Raw genomic sequence first — 19,226 nt, forward strand, 5'->3', positions numbered from 1 at the left:
CAATTTATATGTCTCGGTCTGTCCATTGAACTAATGTGTTTTTTATTAATTTTGATGATGCTCTTCAGATGGGCTCTCATTGTGCTTGTAGTGTCCTGTTTGTTTGTGAAGCATCAGCTCAAGTATTGTGTTTTCTGTCTGGATCAGAGCAGTGAAAGGAACCTGCCTTTTATTTTTTCGAGTGCTATGTCCATGTTTACCAGCACAGAAATAGACCCTCTGTGTTTGTGTTGGTTTTTCTACAAGATGTGATTTACTGAAAACACAATCTATCAATGACCATAAATGGGCAACAGAGCTTGCATGCAAACAACACTTGATAAATTCACTAAATTTGTGAATGTGTTAGTAATAGGTTAGTAGTAAGTGTTTATACTCAAGTGGTGGTTATGCACATTAATAATATGTTATAGTCATGCTTTATTTTATTATTATTTAACCTTTATTTAACTAGGCAAGTCAGTTAAGAACACATTTTTTATTTACGATGACGGCCTAACCTTTTCAGGAGCAGAATTACAGATTTTTACCTTGTCAGCTCGGGGATTCGATATAGCAACCTTTCAGTTACTGGCCCAACGCTCTAACCACTGGGCTACCTGCCTCCCCTAATGTTTAAGTAAGTAGTGGTTATACTCAAGCTTTATTTTCAAGTAAAAGTAGTTGAGTTATTGGCTATGTCATTGATTTAACTGTTTTCACTGAGTCTCATCCAATGTACTCTAACCCTGGAGGAAAGTCACTCAGTTTTACCAGTGAGCATCTTTATTGTTGGGAAACTTCTTTCAACTGTTTGCTTTTTTACAGTATGTACCCTATGAAAAAAGCTCATATCGGTGACATCCAGTTTACGGATTTCAACTAGGAATTAGTGTGATATGTCGTTTTCTTACCTACTTTAGTTGAATGCACTTATTGTAATTCACTCTGGATAAGAGTGTCCAAAAGCTAGTTTGGGATATTACAAGAAGTTACTGCAAACAACAAACACTTTTTTTTTCTCTCGAGCATCAATGCATGAACCATAAAACAGCAGAATATGTACTGAAAAACAATAAAGGCGCTGGGGCAAACAGTGGTGCTGTTTCCCCAAATGCGTATTTAGCCTGTAACTTACTGAATGTCAAATATACAGTACATTAATCATTTTTACTGTCTGGAAACCTCTTTTACCCCTTTGCCATTTCTCCCCCCAGCTTCCAGGACTTTGAGATCCAGAACTCTCACCGTTGCGGGCTGGACTGGGTTTCCATCGGCACCTACAAGAACCTGGATGGCTACCGGGCATGTGGCTCATCCATCCCAGCCCCCTACATTTCTTCCCAGGACCACGTGTGGATCAAGTTCCACTCGGACGACATCATGACCAGCAAGGGCTTCAGGCTGTCTTATATAACAGGTAGCACCGCTCGCAGAGTCATGTATTGACCAAATAATTGAATTTGTCCCACTTGTGAGACACGCACATTTTAACTGGAAACAAATAGACATTTGTATCCTAACTAGCTCAGAGGAGAGAATGGTGTCGGGGTTGTAAATGGCTTACAGCTGCAGTGTGAGCCTCTATTCTCGAACGCTGCGGCCTCTGGAAAAACTGAAAGTCAATAATTGGCTCGCTTGGCACTTTATGCACTTGAAGCAGCCTTTCGTTTTTTGTCCTCTCTCTCTCTCACTATGCCTTTCTCTCTGTTGTCTCCAAGCATTGGCTTTTTAAATGTGACAGAGGCTCATGGACTGTGAACGTCTATAAATGACTATCAGGCACTGCTTATATAATGTTGATGGTGCACAGCTTGATCAATAAGCATTAGCACTGTACATAATTAAACTAAATGATCCCACATTATTTTCCCTCGATTGTCACTAATGGTAAAATATTTGTAAGTGATCACAAAGTGCATTAAATGGCGGTATTTCCTAATATTCTCAATTTCAGGAAAATCGGCCATGATCAGCTGTGACTCGGACCAGTTCCACTGCTCCAACGGGAAGTGCATCCCGGAGTCGTGGAAGTGCAACACCATGGACGAGTGTGGTGACAACTCTGACGAGGAGCTGTGCGTCCAGTCCAACCCCTCCACAGCCTTCTCCTTCCAGCCCTGTGCCTTCAGCCAGGTAGAGATTACTGACTTTGTTTACTCTAGGTCAAGGGGATTGTGAATTTGTATTTATTTTATTTTTATTTAACCTTTGTTTAACTAGGCAAGTCAGTTAACAACAAATTCTTATTGACAATGACAGCCTACCAAAAGGCCTCCTGCGGGGACAGGGGCCTGGGATAAAAAAAAAATACAATATAAATATAGGACAACACACATCACAACAAGAGAGACAACACTACATAAAGAAAGACCTAAGATGACAACATAGCAAGGCAAAAACACATGACAACCCAGCATGCTAGCAACACAACATGGTAGCAACACAACATGGTAGCAGCACAAAACATGGTACAAACATTGTTGGGCACAGACAGCAGCACAAAGGGCAATAAGGTAGAGACAACAATGCATCACACAAAGCAGCCACAACTGTCAGTAAGAGTGTCCATGATTGAGTCTTTGAATGAAGAGATTGAGATAAAACTGTCCAGTTTGAGTGTTTGTTGCAGCTCGATCCAGTCGCTAGCTGTAGGGAACTGAAAAGAGGAGCAACCCAGGGATGTGTGTGCTTTGGGGACCTTTAACAGAATGTGACTGGCAGAACGGGTGTTATATGTGGAGGATGAGGGCTGCAGTAGGTAGCTCAGGGGGAAATGAGGCCTGAGGTTTTTTTTAATAAGCATCAACCAGTGGGTCTTGCGACAGGTATACAGAGATGACCACTTCACAGAGGAGTATAGAGTGCAGTGATGTGTCCTATTTTGTTTTTTTATTTCACCTTTATTTAACCGGGTAGACTAGTTGAGAACAAGTTCTCATTTACAACTGCGACCTGGGCAAGATAAAGCAAAGCAGTTCGACACATACAACAACACAGAGTTACACATGGAATCAACAAATATACAGTCAATAATACAGTAGAAAAAGTCTATATACAGTGTGTGCAAATTAGGTAAGATAAGGGAGGTAAGGCAATATAGGCCATAATGGCGAGGTAATTACGATATAGCAATTAAACACTTGAGTGATAGATGTGCAGAAGATGAATGTGCAAGTAGAGATACTGGGATGCAAAGGAGCTAAATAAATACAGTATGGGGATAAGGTAGTTGGATGGGCTATATACAGTTGCAATGATCTGTGAGCTGCTCTGACAGCTGGTGCTTGAAGTTAGTGAGGGAGATATGAGTCTCCAGCTTCAGTGATTTTTGCAGTTCGTTCCAGTCATCGGCAGCAGAGAACTGGAAGGAAAGGCGGCCAAAGGAGGAATTGGCTTTGAGGGTAACCAGTGAAATATACCTGCTGGAGCGCGTGCTGCGGGTGGGTGCTGCTATGGTGACCAGTGAACTGAGATAAGGCGGGGCTTTACCTAGCGAAGACTTGTAGATGACCTGGAGCCAGTGGGTTTGGCGACGAGTATGAAGTGAGAGCCAGCCAACGAGAGCGTACAGGTCGCAGTGGTGGGTAGTATATGGGGCTTTGGTGACAAAACGGATGGCACTGTGATAGACTGCATCCAATTTGTTGAGTGGAGTGTTGGAGGCTATTTTGTAAATGACATCGCCAAAGTCGATTGGTAGGATGGTAAGTTTTACGAGGGTATGTTTGGCAGCATGAGTAAAGGATTCTTTGTTGCGAAATAGGAAGCCGATTCTAGATTTAATTTAGGATTGGAGATGCTTAATGTGGGTCTGGAAGGAGAGTTTACAGTCTAACCAGACACCTAGGTATTTGTAGTTGTCCACCTATAAGGAGGATTGGTGGCAAATCTGATGGTAAAGAACATCTAGCCGCTCGAGAGCACCCTTACCTGTCAATCTATAAATTATGTCTCCGTAATCTAGCATGGGTAGGATGGTCATCTGAATCAGAGTTAGTTTGGCAGCTGGGGCTTAAGAGGAGCGATTACAATAGAGGAAACGAAGTCTAGTTTTAACTTTAGCCTGCAGCTTTGATATGTGCTGAGAGAAAGACAGTGCACCATCTAGCCATACTCCCAAGTACTTGTATGAGGTGACTACTTCAAGCTCTAAACCCTCGGAGGTAGTAATCACACCTGTGGGAAGAGGGGCATTTTTCTTACCAACCCACATGACCTTTGTTTTGGATATATTGTATGTATTTTCCAATTTAATTGAATATAAAGTGCCTTTGGCTGTTCATTTAACACCCCAATCTTGTGCAAGCTGTCCATTATTTTGCCCACCTGATAAAAACAAGGACCACAATTGAAATACGTTTGTAGACTTATTTGTGTTTTTAATCCTTTACGATTTTTGTTGTAAGTATTGTACTCTGATAGCCGAGGCAACTATATATGTTTTCAATTTGTCAAATAAAATTCCTTTATTAATTCAGTTTCCCTGCCTGTCCCGCTACACCCGTGTCTACACTTGCCTGCCCGAGTCACTCAAATGTGACGGCAGTATCGACTGCCAGGACCTTGGTGACGAGATTGACTGCGACGTGCCGACCTGCGGCGACTGGCTGCGGAACTTCTACGGCACCTTCAGCTCGCCCAACTACCCTGACTTTTACCCACCAGGCAGCAACTGCACCTGGCTCATCGACACGGGTGACCACCGCAAGGTTGGTACTGATTCTTTTGCCTTTCTGAGAAAGAGGACTGACCAAAATGGATGTGGCCAGGACTTTTAATTTCTTTGGGATCAACTCCCGTTAACTTCTTGGGGCTATGTGGGACGCTAGCGTGCCACCCGTGGTGCACCCTATCAACAGCAGGTGCATTTCAAGAGCGGCAAATTTGAAACCAAATAAATGTCAAAATTCAAATTTTTCAAACATACAACTATCTTACACCCTTTGAAAGATAAACATCTCCTTAATCTAACCACGTTGTCCGATTTCAAAAAGGTTTTACGGCGAAAGCATAAAGTTAGATTATGTTAGGAGAGTACATTGACAATAGCTGTGTGTAATGTTTTGTCAATTCAAAGACAGGGTCACCAAAACCATAAAACCAGCTAAAATGATGCACTAACCTTTTACAATCTCCATCAGATGACAATCCTAGGACATTATGTTAGACAATGCATGCATTTTTAGTTCTATCAAGTTCATATTTATATCCAAAAACAGCGTTTTACTATGGCATTGATGTTGAGGAAATCGATTCCCTCCAATAACCGGCAGTCAAGTCAGCACCACAAATTAAATAATTAAAATTAGAAAACATTGGTAAAATATTATATTGTCATTTAAAGAATTATAGATTTACATCTCTTGAACGCAATCAACTTGCCAGATTTAAAAATAACCTTACTGGGAAATCGCACTTTGCAATAATCTGAGCACTGCGCCCAGAAAAATATGCTTTGCTATACAGACAATCGGCCATGTTGGAGAGATCTAAAATCGAAAATACTATGTAAATAATCCATTACCTTTGATTCTCTTCATCAGATGTCACTTCCCGGAATCCCAGGTCCATAACGAATGTAGTTTTGTTCAAAAAAGCTCATCATTTATATCCAAAAAGATACGTGTTGTTAGCACATGATCTAAGCCAGCCGGACTTCTCGTCATGAACGAGGGGAAAAAATATATTTACGTTCGTTCAAACATGTCAAACGTTGTATAGCATAAATCATTAGTGCCTTTTTTAACCAGAACATGAATAATATTCAAGGTGGACGAATGCATTCTCTTTTATAACGTATTGGAACGAGGGTACCCAACATGAACTCGCGCGCCAGAGTCTAATCGGCCATCACCGTTCCATGGCTCTTGTTCGGTCAGATCTCACAGTAAAAGACTCAAAACACTTTGTAAAGGCTGGTGACATCTAGTGGAAGCAATAGGAAGTGCCAAAACATTAATCAACCCCTGTGTGTTTCAATGGCATAGGCTTAAAGGTAATTCAACACATCAGGTATCCACTTCCTGTCAGAAAATGTCTCAGGGTTTTGCCTGCCAAATGAGTTCTGTTATACTCACAGACACCATTCAAACAGTTTTAGAAACTTTAGGGTGTTTTCTATCCATATATAATAAGTATATGCATATTCTAGTTACTGGGTAGGATTAGTAACCAGATTAAATCGGTACGTTTTTTTATCCAGCCATGAAAATACTGCCCCCTAGCCCCAACAGGTTAACGGGATCGATTTGACAACATCTGGTGAAATGGCAGAGCGCCAAATTCATTATTATTATTTTTTTATATATATTTAAATTTCATACATTCACAAGTGCAATACACCAAATTAAAGCTGAACTTCTTGTTAACCGTGTCAGATTTTGAAAAGGGTTTACGGCGAAAGAAAACCATGCGATAATCTGAGGACAGTGCCCAGCATACCAACACATGAAAATCAGATTTCAACCCGCCAGGTGCGACACAAAAGTCAGAAATAACGATTTAATTCATGCCTTACCTTTGAAGAAGTTCTTCTGTTGGCACCCCAATATGTCCCATAAACATCACAAATGGTTCTTTTGTTCGATTAATTCCATCGTTATATCTCCAAAATGTCAATTTGGCGTGTTTGATAAAAAAAAACCACTGGTTCCAACTCGTGCAACATGACTACAAAATATCTTAAGTTATCTGTAATCAAACAACTATCCTAATACAACTTTAGGTATTTTTTTACGTAAATAATAAATAAAATTTAAGACGGGATAAACTGTGTTCAATACAGGACGAAAAGAAAGTGGAGCGAGCTTTCAGGTCATGCGCCCCAACCGCAATAGTACACTAGACTCGAGCCTCGTTCTGAACGTTCATACTTCTTCATTACTCAAAAGAAAAACATCAACCAATTTCTAAAGACTGTTGACATCCAGTGGAAGCGATAGGAACTGCAAGCAAGTGCCTTAAAAAGCTAGATCCACACAGAAAACACATTGAAAACACTGTCACCTCAACAACAAAAAAATCCTGGATGGTTTGTCCTCGGGGTTTCGCCTGCCAAATAAGTTCTGTTATACTCACAGACATAATTTTAACAGTTTTAGGAACTTTAGAGTGTTTTCTATCCAAATATACCAATTATATGCATATCCTAGGTTCTGGGCCTGAGTAGCAGGCAGTTTACTTTGGTCATGTTTTTCATCCGGATGTCAAAATACTGCCCCCTATCCCAAAGAAGTTAATTGTATTTTGTTTGTGTATTGTTGTGCTGTATTCACATGGCTGAGACAACTATCGGTTTGTCTTAAAATGATATCCTGTCCTTATATTTCCCTATACATATATGTCCACGCCATGTTGCTCGCTCACGCCACGCTGCTCATTCGTAAGCGAATGCTCCTGCTACCTGTCTCTCCTTAACTTGTTGACTGGTGTTTTGGCTCAATGCCCTGCAATTTATTGCTTGCTTCTACAGCACCAACTTGCGAGTTGGACATCTCCTGCTCGAATAGTGTATGCCTGTGACTCAGGTGTGTATTGTTTGGGGTTTTGCCATTTCACAGACTGCTTGTTTCAGGAGGTGGGGTGCAGCCTGTATTTGCAAACCCACTGTAGCTTACAGCAAACTTTTAGTAAATTCCTGTCAAGAAGAGCGACACGGAAGCCCAGTTAGCCTAGCTAGCCTGGCGTTTGAAGTGGAGGTTGCTAACAAACGGTTTCAACGCAGCAGGTGCTGTGTTAATTTTGCTCTATTCAGGGGACAATGCGGACCACCCGGACTTTCAGTGTAGCAGCTGTTTCCTCGCGGAGGACTACAGAAGCGAAGTTGCTATTCTTAGTGAACAAGTAGCAAACCTATGATGGCGTGCTATCTATTCAGAATATTGCAAAATGTGCTTTCACCGAAAAGCTATTTTAAAATCGGACATAGCGAGTGCATAAAGGAGTTCTGTATCTATAATTCTTAAAATAATTGTTATGTTTTTTGTGAACGTTTATCGTGAGTAATTTAGTAAATTCACCGGAAGTGTTCGGTGGGAATGCTAGTTCTGAACGTCACATGCTAATGTAAAAAGCTGGTTTTTGATATAAATATGAAATTGATTGAACAAAACATGCATGTATTGTATAACATAATGTCCTAGGCGTGTCATCTGATGAAGATCATCAAAGGTTAGTGCTGCATTTAGCTGTGGTTTGGGTTTATGTGACATTATATGCTAGCTTGAAAAATGGGTGTCTGATTATTTCTGGCTGGGTACTCTGCTGACATAATCTAATGTTTTGCTTTCGTTGTAAAGCCTTTTTGAAATCGGACAGTGTGGTTAGATTAACGAGAGTCTTGTCTTTAAAATGCTGTAAAATAGGCAGTATTTTCACGACCGGATAAAAAACGTACCCGATTTAATCTGATTAGTACTCCTGCCCAGAAACTAGAATATGCATATAATTATTAGCTTTGGATAGAAAACACTCCAAAGTTTCTAAAACTGTTTGAATGGTGTCTGTGAGTATAACAGAACTCATTTGGCAGGCCAAAACCTGAGAAGATTCCAAACAGGAAGCGCCGTCTCTGACTATTTCTTGGCCTTCTTGATCATCTCTATCCAAAACAGGGGATCTCTGGCATAACGTGACATTTTCTAACGCTCCCATAGGCTCTCAGAAGGCGCCAGAACGTTGAATGATGCCTTTGCAGGCCATGGCGGAAAAACAGTAGCGCATTTGTATAGTGGTCGATCAGAGAACAATGACACTGGGGGCGCGTGCACGAGCCGACACCATGTTTTTATTTTTTCGTCTTTGAACGAAAACAGGGTTTCCCGGTCGGAATATTATCGCTTTTTTACGAGAAAAATCGCATAAAAATTGATTTTAAAGAGCGGTTGACATGCTTCGAAGTACGGTAATGGAATATTTAGAATTTTTTTGTCACGAAACGCGTCGGGCGCGTCACCCTTTTTTACCCTTCGGATAGTGTCTTGAACGCACGAACAAAATGCCGCTATTTGGATATAACTATGGATTATTTGGAACCAAAACAACATTTGTTAATGAAGTAGAAGTCCCGGGAGTGCATTCTGACGAAGAACAGCAAAGGTAATCCAATTTTTCTTATAGTAAATCTGAGTTTGGTTAGTACCAAACTTGGTGGGTGTCAAAATAGCTAGCCATGATGGCTGGGCTATCTACTCAGAATATTGCAAAATGTGCTTTCACCGAAAAGCTATTTTAAAATCGGACACCGCGATTGCATAAAGGAGTTCTGTATCTATAATTCTTAAAATAATTTTTATGTTTTTTGTGAACGTTTATCGTGAGTAATTTAGTAATTCACCGGAAGTGTTCGGTGGGAATGCTCGTTCTGAACGTCACATGCTAATGTAAAAAGCTGGTTTTTGATATAAATATGAACTTGATTGAACAAAACATGCATGTATTGTATAACATAATGTCCTAGGGTTGTCATCTGATGAAGATCATCAAAGGTTAGTGCTGCATTTAGCTGTGGTTTTGGTTTTTGTGACATATCGTCAGGAGTGTGAAGGGCGCTACTGGGGCATGGACCACCAAAAATGTCCCCATTCCAGCTGTTGTGAAGGACTACAACAAGTGCATGGGAGGTATGGACCTGTCAGGCGAGCTGATAGGTTACTACAATGTTCTCCACAAGACAATGAAATGCTACAAGACATTGTTCAATAATTTCATTGACATTGCTGTGGTGAATTCATTCATCCTCCAGAAGGAAATGGCTAAGAGCTGTGGACATACCCCCATCTCACAGCTAGCCTTCAGAGAGCTGCTCATCCAGGAGCTTGCTAGCTACAGCAAGTCCACTGCATCACCTTCTGTCCCCTCTACCTCTGTCCCTTCTGCTCCTTCAACCAGTGGTGTTCACATGCCAAATTCATCTCTGCAGACATGAATGTGCCTCAGGGCAAAAAGGGCACAGTAGGGAGGTGTCGTTGTGCTCTTTGCCACAGGAAATCCCCCGTCACCTGCACCACTTGTTCGGTGACCCTCTGCTTTAACCCAGAAAGCGACTGCTATGGGGTATGGCATCAGCAGCACAATATTGTGTAGAGGACTGAGGGTCTTCACAATATTGTGAATTGAAAGTGTGTAAATAGTTACCCATGTTATTAAAAAAAATATATGTAACTACATTTTTTGGGTGGTGTGTTAGAAGAGCATTTTAGTATTTTGTATATTGTTATTTGCATCAAAATGTATCACTGTAAAAATTCGGCCACTTGGGTACATTTGGACAACTTCTGTGGGACACCTGGGTGACTTCATGCTCAATGTCATGTAGCTCACTCATTCCTGAAGTTATCTGTCTGAAACTTTGCTCAACTACTGTTGCCCTCATGTTTTTAATTGAAATTATCCCCATCATCCTATGTGAATGTTTGGCTGTTCTTGATCATTTGAAAGATGCAACAACAATAAAAAAACAGAAAACATATGTTTCCTTGTATTTTCTTCTACCAGGTATATTGTCATTCTCCTACACTCAATTAACATTTCCACAAACGTCAGAGTGTTTTCTTTCAAATGATACCAAGAATATGCATATCCTTGCTTCTGGGCCTGAGCTACAGGCACTTAGATTAGGGTATGTCTTCAGGTGGAAATTGAGAAGGGGGGCAAGCCCAAACAGGTTAAAGAACACCCTCTGTGTTCTGTTAGACAAGTAACTCTTTATCCATATTATAGCAGGGGCTGTAAAGCCATAACACATACGTTTTTTTCCAACAGCAGACTATGATCGATAATGTCAAAAGCTGCACTGAAGTCTAACAAGACAGCCCCCACAATCAGAAGTCATTTGTGTAAGTGCTGTGCTTGTTGAGTGTCCTTCCCTATAAGCGTGCTGAAAGTCTGTTGTCAATAGCATTGTATCTGGTCAAACACAATTTTTTCCAGAAGTTTACTAAGGGTTGGTAACAGGCTGATTAGCTGGCTATTTGATCCAGTAAAGTGGGCTTCACTATTCCCGGGTAGCGGAATGACTTTAGCTCCCATCCAGGCCTGAGGGCACACACTTTCTAGTAGGCTTAAAAAAGAAGATGTGGCAAATAGGAGTGGCAATATCGTCTGCTATTATCCTCAGTCATTTTCCGTCCAGATTGTCAGACCCTGGTGGCTTGTCATTGTTGATAGACAATAATTGTGTCACCTCTTCCACACTGACTTTACGGAATTCACAAGTACAATTCTTGTCTTTCATAATTTGGTCTGATATACTTGCATGTGTAGTGTCAGCATTTGTTGCTGGCATGTCATGTTTGCTAATCTTGCTAAAGAAAGAAAACATTACAGTAGTTGGCAATATCAGTCGGTTTTGTGATGAAGGAGCCATCTGATTCAATGAATGATGGAGCTGAGTTAGCATTTTTCCCCAACATTTCATTGAAGGTGCTCCAAAGATTTTTTACTATCATTTGTTATGTAATTTTTCTTTGTTTCATAGTGTAGTTTCTTCTTTAATTCAGTTTAGTCATATGATTTTTCAATTTGTAGTATGCTTGCCAATCGGTTGTCGAACGGCAGACTTATTTGCCATTCCTTAGGTTACTTACCAATGCCCCTGGTATAATGTACATTTGTTAAAGCATTATGATGACTCAGCAACACAATGGTAGGGATTAACTGAGCTGGGCTTGGGTCATTGACAAGTCATTGTCTCAACACAGCCTTATAATACTGTGAAAGGATCCATGGGCCCAAATAATATGGGTGGATCCCATCCTCCTTATAAAACGTGTTTTGTTTCCAAAAGATATTGAAATTGTCAACAAAGGTTACACCATTGAGCTGCAATAATCACGTAGCCAGTTGTGAAGAGAAAGAATCCTGCTAAACCGTTCAATTCCATGATTCAGAGAGGGCACAGGGCCAGATATGACTTCCATGTCCTGAAGTACCATAATTTCCGGACTATTAATTATGGCGCCGGAGGGGATGGCTGCTGTTTTTACGGGCTCCTAACCAACTGTGCTATTTTGTGTTTTTTTCGCATAGTTTTTGTAACTTATTTTGTACATAATGTTGCTGCTACCGTCTCTTATGACCGAAAATAAATAACTTCTAGATATCAGAACAGAGATTGCTGGACAAAGGTTTTTTATTTAATGAGTCTGACGTGAAGGATGTACTGGTTTTCCGAGACCAGGCCCAAATCCCTGTCATTCGCGTGAAGAAAAGCTGAAAGTACAGGGGGCGGAGATCGGGGTGCCTTGTGAGAATTTGTTGACGAGTGGGTAACCCGCTTCTACCGTCCATTCTATTGGCCAACGTACAATCACAGGAGAATAAACTTGATAATCTTAGTTCGAGACTATCCTATCAATGGGACATTAAAAACTGTAATATCTTATGTTTCACTGAGTTGTGAAATGCATTGTTGGTTAAACTTCTTATGGATGGTGGCAGTATTGAGTAGCTTGGATGACTGACGTGCCCAGAGTAATCTGCCTGCTACTCACGCCCAGAAACTAAGATATGTATATTTGGATTGAAAACACTGACGTTTCTAAAACTGTTTGAATGATGTCTGTAAGTATAACAGAACTCTCAAAAACCTGAGAAAGAATCCAAACAGGAAGTGGTTTGTAGTTTATCAAGTGATTGCCTATCCAAACTACAGTGTCTGTGGGGTCATTTTGCACTTTCTAAGGCTTCCACTAGATGTCAACAGTCTTAAGAACCTTAAATGAGGCTTCTACTGTAAAGTGGGGATGAATAAGAGCTCCTGGAGTCAGATGACTGCCAGCAGGGCATGAGGCTCAGCCATGTGCACTCACGTGAGAGGTAGCTCAGTTCCATTGCATTTCTGAAGACAAAGGATTTCTCCGGTTGAAACTTTATTGCAGATTTACAATAAAAACATCCTAAAGATGTATAGAATCAATCGTTTGACATGTTTCTACGAACTGTAATGGGATTTTTTGAGTTTGTCTGACCTGCGCGTCGTGAATTTGGATTTGTGAACTGAAGGCGTGAACAAAAAGGAGGTATTTGGACATAAAGGATGGACTTTATCGAACAAAACAAACATTTATTGTTGAACTGGGATTCTTGGGAGTGCATTCTGATGAAGATCATCAAAGGTAAGTGAATATTTATAATGCTATTTCTGACTATTGTTGACTCCAACATGGCGGATATATTGTATGGCATGTTTTTGTGTCTGAGTGCCGTACTCAGATTATTGCATGGTGTGGTTTTTCGGTAAAGTTTTTGTTTAAATCTGACACAGCGGTTGCATTAAGGAGAACTGTATCTATAATCCTATGCATAACACTTGTATTGTCATCAACATTTATGATGAGTATTTCTGTAAATTGATGTGGCTCTCTGCAAAATCACCGGATGTTTTGGAAGCAAACATTACTGAACGTAACGCGCCAATGTAAACTGAGATTTTTGGATATAAATATGAACTTTATCGAAACAAAACATACATGTATTGTGTAACATGAAGTCATATGAGTGTCATCTGATGAAGATCGTCAAAGGTTAGTGATTCATTTTATCTCTATTTCTGCTTTTTGTGGCTCCTCTCTTTGGCTGGAAAATTGCTGTTTTTTTTTATGACTAGGTGCTGACCTAACATAATCATATGGTTTGCTTTTGCCGTAAAGCCTTTTTGAAATCAGAAACTGTGGCTGGATTAACAAGAAGTAAAGCTTTAAAATGGTGTATAATACTTGTATGTTTGAGGAATTTTAATTATGAGAATTGTTGTTTTGAATTTGGCACCTTGCACTTTCACTGGCTGTCATATCGATCCCGCTAACGGGATTCAAGCCATAAGAAGTTTTAAGGGCTTGTTGTAAGTAAGCATTTCATGGTAAAGATGTGTTCAGCGCATTTGACAAATTAAATGTAATTTGATTTTAGCTCTGCAACTTTAAATCGAATCAGGAAGCCTATTGTGGCTAGCTCTTCAAGTTATATTAACTCTTGTGTCACCATGGATATTTCTGCTGTTTTCAAATCTCGCAGAGGGCTTGGACTGTCACATATAAATGTGCTAAGCCTGATATCTAAACTGGACTTTCTGGATGCCTGGGTGCATGATAGGGATAGGGGGCAGTATTTTCACGTCCGGATGAAAAGCGTGCCCAAAGTGAACTGCCTGTTACTCAGGCCCAGAAGCTAGGATATGCATATAATTAGTAGATTTGGATAGCAAAAACTCTGACGTTTCTAAAACTGTTAGAATAATGTCTGTGAGTTTAACAGAACTGATTTGGCAGGCAGAACCCCGAGCACAATCCATCCAGGGAAATTGTTTTTTGAGGTCATTGTGTTTTCCAATGGTTTTCTATGGGAATCAAGATTATTTAGGGCCCAGATTGCAGTTCCTATGGCTTCCACTAGATGTCAACAGTCTTTAGAAATTGGTCGATGTTTTTATTTTGAGGAATGAAGAAGTAGTACTATTATTTCCATGTGTCACTCTGAAGGGCTCCAGTCTTTTGTTGCTCGTGAACATGAGCGCTCTCCGTGGTATTTATCTTCAGTTTTGAAAACAGATTGTCCCATCTTAAATTTTAGCATTTATTTATTATTTAGGATACCTGAGGTTGGATTAGGAACGTTGTTTGAAATGTTTGGGCCAAGATTACAGGTAACTTATTAGATACTTTGTAGTCATGTTGGGCGAGTTGGAACCGGTGTATTTCTGAATCAAACGCACCAAATAAATGGACATTTTGGGGATATAAATAAGCTATTTATCGAACAAAACAACAATTCATTGTGTCACGGAGACATTTGAGATTGCAGAAAGAGGAAGATCGTCAAAGGTAAGGAATTTATTATATGGCTATTTCTGACTTTCGTGTCGCACCTGCCTGGTTGAAAGTGGTTTTCATGTTCATGTTGTCATTTTGTTTGCGGGGCGCTGTCCTCAGAAGTGTCATGTCTGGAGGAAACATGGCACCATCCCTACGGTAAAGCATGGTGGTGGCAGTATCATGCTGTGGGGATGTTTTTCAGCGGCTCATCTCTAGGTTTCTTCCTAGGTTCCTGCCTTTTTAGGGAGTTTTTCCTAGCCGCTGTGCTTCTACATCTGAATTGCTTGCTGTTTGGGGTTTTAGGCTGGGTTTCTGTATAGCATCTGCTGATGTAAAAAGGGCTTTATAAATGCATTTGATTTACAACAACACAATTTGAGAGAGATAAGCAGTTTGTGCGTATGGAACATTTCTGGGATCTTTTATTTCAGCTCATGAAATATGTTGCGTTTATATTTTTGTTCAGTATTTTTAGGCAATTGAGAAATCGGTGCACTGCCTCTTTAAACATTTGGGGCTCCTGAGAGGCGCAGCGGTCAAAGGCACTGTATCTAGAGGCGTCACTTTAGATCCTGGTTCAATTCCAGGCTGTATCAACCGGCCGTTATTGGGAGACCCATAGGGCGGCGCACAATTGGCCCAGTGTCGTTAGGGTTTGGCCGTTGTAGGCCGTCATTGTAAATAATTCACACACTCTCACTACCGGTCAAAAGTGTTAGAACACCTACTCATTCAAGGGTTTTTCTTTATTTTTAAGATGTTCTACATTGTAGAATAATAGTGAAGACATCAAAACTATAAAATAAAATATATGGAATCATGTAGTAACCAAATATGTTATATTTGAAATGATTCAAATAGCCACCCTGTGCCTTGATGACAGCTTTGCACACTCTTGGCATTCTCTCAACCATCTTCATGAGGTAGCCATCTGGAATGCATTTCAATTAACAGGTGTGCCTTCTTTAAAAGTCAATTTGTGGAATTTCTTTCCTTCTTAACCTCTCTAGGGTAGGGGGCAGTATTTTCACGGCCGGATAAACGTACCCGATTTAAACTGGTTACTACTCTTTTCCAGAAACCAGAATATGCATATAATTGGTAGATTTGGATAGAAAACACTCCAAAGTTTATAAAACTGTTTGAATGGTGTCTGTGAGTATAACAGAACTCATATGGCAGGCCAAAACCTGAGAAGATTCCATACAGGAAGTACCCTCTCTGACCATTTCTTGTGCTTCTGTGGCATCTCTGTCGAAAATACAGCATCTCTGCTGTAACGTGACAATTTCTAAGGCTCCCATAGGCTCTCTGAAAGCGCCAGAAAGTGGGATGAGATCTCTGCTGTCTCTGGGCTAGGTACAGGAGCGCTGTTTGTGAGTGGTCAGGCTGGTGGCTCAGAGACAGGAGATGCGCGGCCCCGAGAAGTGGCCATGTTTTTCTTTCAGCCTTTGAACGAAAACAACGTCGCCCGGTTGGAATATTATCGCTATTCTACGAGAAAAATAGCATAAAAATTGATTTTAAACAGCGTTTGACATGCTTCTAAGTACGGTAATGGAATATTTTGAAATTTTGTCACGACATGCGTCACCATTCGGATAGGGACCTGAACGCACTAACAAAACTGAGGATATTTGAACATAACTATGGATTATTTTGAACCAAAACAACATTTGTGGTTGAAGTAGAAGTCCTGGGAGTGCATTCTGACGAAGAACAGCAAAGGTAATCCAATTTTTCTACTAGTAATTCTGAGTTTACTGAGCCTCGATGTTGGCGAGTGTCTGCTTAGCTAGCCTTGATGGCCGAGCTATCTACTCAGAATATTGCAAAATGTGCTTTTGCCGTAAAGCTATTTTAAAATCGGACACCGCGATTACATAAAGGAGTTATGTATCTATAATTCTTTAAATAATTATGTATTTTGTAAACGATTATCAAGAGTAATTTAGTAAATTCACCGGAAGTTTTCGGTGTGTTTGCTAGTTCTGAACGTCACATGCTAATGTAAAAAGCAGTTTTTTGATATAAATATGAAATTGATTGAACAAAACATGCATGTATTGTATAACATAATGTCCTAGGAGTGTCATCTGATGAAGATCATCAAAGGTTAGTGCTGCATTTAGCTGTGGTTTGGGTTTTTGTGACATATTTGCTAGCTTGAAAAATGTCTGTGTGATTATTTCTGGCTGGGTACTCTCCTAACATAATCTAATGTTTTGTTTTCGCTGTAAAGCCTTCTTGAAATCGGACAATGTGGTTAGATTAACGAGAGTCTTGTCTTTAAAATGGTGTAAAATAGTCATGTTTGATAAATTGAAGTTATAGCATTTTTAAGGTATTTGTATTTCGCGCCACTCGATTCCACTGGCTGTTGACTAGGTGGGAAGATTATTTTAAGAATTATAGATACAGAACTCCTCTATGCACTCGATATGTCCGATTTTAAAATAGCTTTTTGGTGAAAGCACATTTTGCAATATTCTAAGTACATAGCCCAGCCATCACGGGCTAGCTATTTAGACACCCGGCAAGTTTAGCCTTCACCAAAATCAGATTTACTATTAACAAAAATGTTATTACCTTTCTTGTCTTCGTCAGAATGCACTCCCAGGACTTCTACTTCAATAACAAATGTTGGTTTGGTCCCAAATAATCCATCGTTATATCCAAATAGCGGCGTTTTGTTCGTGCGTTCCAGACACTATCCGAAATGGTAATTCAGGGTTACGAGCATGGCGTAATTCGTGACAAAAAAATTCTAAATATTCCATTACCGTACTTCGAAGCATGTCAACCGCTGTTTAAAATCAATTTTTATGCAATTTATCTCGTAAAAAAGCTATAATATTCCGACCGGGAATCTCCTTTACGGTAAACAGAGGAAAAAACAGAAAGACGGGGGCGGCCTATGCACGCGCCTAAGCCCACTGTCCCTTGATCGGCCACTTGAGAAAGGCGATAATGTGTTTCAGCCTGGGGCTGGAATGACGACATTCAGGTTTTTCCCGGGCTCTGAGAGCCTATTGGAGCCGTGGGAAGTGTCACGTTACCGCAGAGATCCTAAGTTTTGGAAAGAGATGTCAAAGAAAGCCAATAAATGGTCAGACAGGCTACTTCCTGTAAAGGAATCTCTCAGGTTTTGACCTGCCATTTGAGTTCTGTTATACTCACAGACACCATTCAAACAGTTTTAGAAACTTTGGAGTGTTTTCTATCCAAAGCCAATAATTATATGCATATTCTAGTTACTGGGCAGGAGTAGTAACCAGATTAAATCGGGTACGTTTTTTATCCAGCCGTGTCAATACTGCCCCCTAGCCCTAACAGGTTAAGACATGAAGGTCAGTCAATCTGGAAAAATTCAAGAACTTTTAACGTTTCCTCAAGTGCAGTCGCAAAAACCATCAAGAGCAATGATGAAACTGGCTCTCATTAGGACCGCCACAGGAAAGGAAGACCGAGTTACCTCTGCTGCAGAGGATAAGCTCGTTAGAGTTAAACTGCACCTCAGATTGCAGCCCAAGTAAATGCTTCTGAGTTTTGTTTGTATTTATTATGGATCCCAATTAGCTGCTGCCAAAGCAGCAGCTACTCTTTCTAGGGTCCAGCAAAATTCAGGCAGTTTATACAATTTTAAAACATTACAACACACTGTGTGCCCTCAGGCCCTACTCCACCACTACCACATATCTACATTACTAAGTCCATGTGTATGCATAGTGCGTATGTTATCGTGTGGGCGTCTGTGTTGCTTCACAGTTCCTGCGTGCCGTAAGGTTTTTTAATCCGTTTTTTTTTTAATCTAATTTTACTGCTTGCGTCAGTTACTTGATGTAGAGTAGAGTTCCATGTAGTCATGGCTCTATGTAGTACTGTGTGCCTCCCATAGTCTGTTCTGGACTACTGTGTGCCAGTAGTTTAGACAGACAGCTCTATGCAATCAACATGTCAATACCTCTCATAAATAAAAGTACTGATGAAGTCAATCTCTCTTCCACTTTGAGCCAGGAGAGACTGACATGCATATTATTAATATTAGCTCTCTGTACATCCAAGGGCCAGCCATGCTGCCCTGTTCTGAGCCAATTGCAATTTTCCTAAGTCCTTTTTTGTGGCACCTGACCACACGACTGAACAGTAGTCAAGGTGTGACAAAACTAGGGCCTGTAGGACCTGCCTTGTTGATAGTGTTAACCTCTCTGGGCTAGGTGGGACGTTAGCGTGGCGCAAAATACAAATATCTCAAAAATGCTATGACTTCAATTTCTCAAACATATGACCATTTGAAAGATGAGACTCTCGTTAATCCAACCACATTGTCCGATTTCAAAAAGGCTTTACAGCGAAAGCAAAACATTAGATTATGTCAGGAGAGTACCCAGCCAAACATAGTCACACAGCCATTTTCAATGGAAGCATATATGT

General features: G+C 40.4%; 1 protein-coding gene across 1 annotated transcript in view; it reads left to right on the forward strand.

Annotated features, from left to right (window-relative positions):
- The window catches only part of LOC106569782 (low-density lipoprotein receptor-related protein 12), a 46,555-nt gene that overhangs the window by 12,891 nt on the left and 14,438 nt on the right, over positions 1-19,226 (forward strand). The window contains exons 4-6 of the mRNA XM_045694584.2: positions 1,197-1,399; positions 1,937-2,115; positions 4,461-4,691. Of these exons, the coding sequence (XP_045550540.1) occupies positions 1,197-1,399; positions 1,937-2,115; positions 4,461-4,691 (613 nt within the window). The remainder of the gene's footprint in view (positions 1-1,196; positions 1,400-1,936; positions 2,116-4,460; positions 4,692-19,226) is intronic.

The sequence above is a fragment of the Salmo salar genome, chromosome 14, assembly GCF_965601325.2.
Source record: "Salmo salar chromosome 14, fSalSal1, whole genome shotgun sequence".
In the NCBI taxonomy this organism is placed as follows: domain Eukaryota; kingdom Metazoa; phylum Chordata; class Actinopteri; order Salmoniformes; family Salmonidae; genus Salmo; species Salmo salar.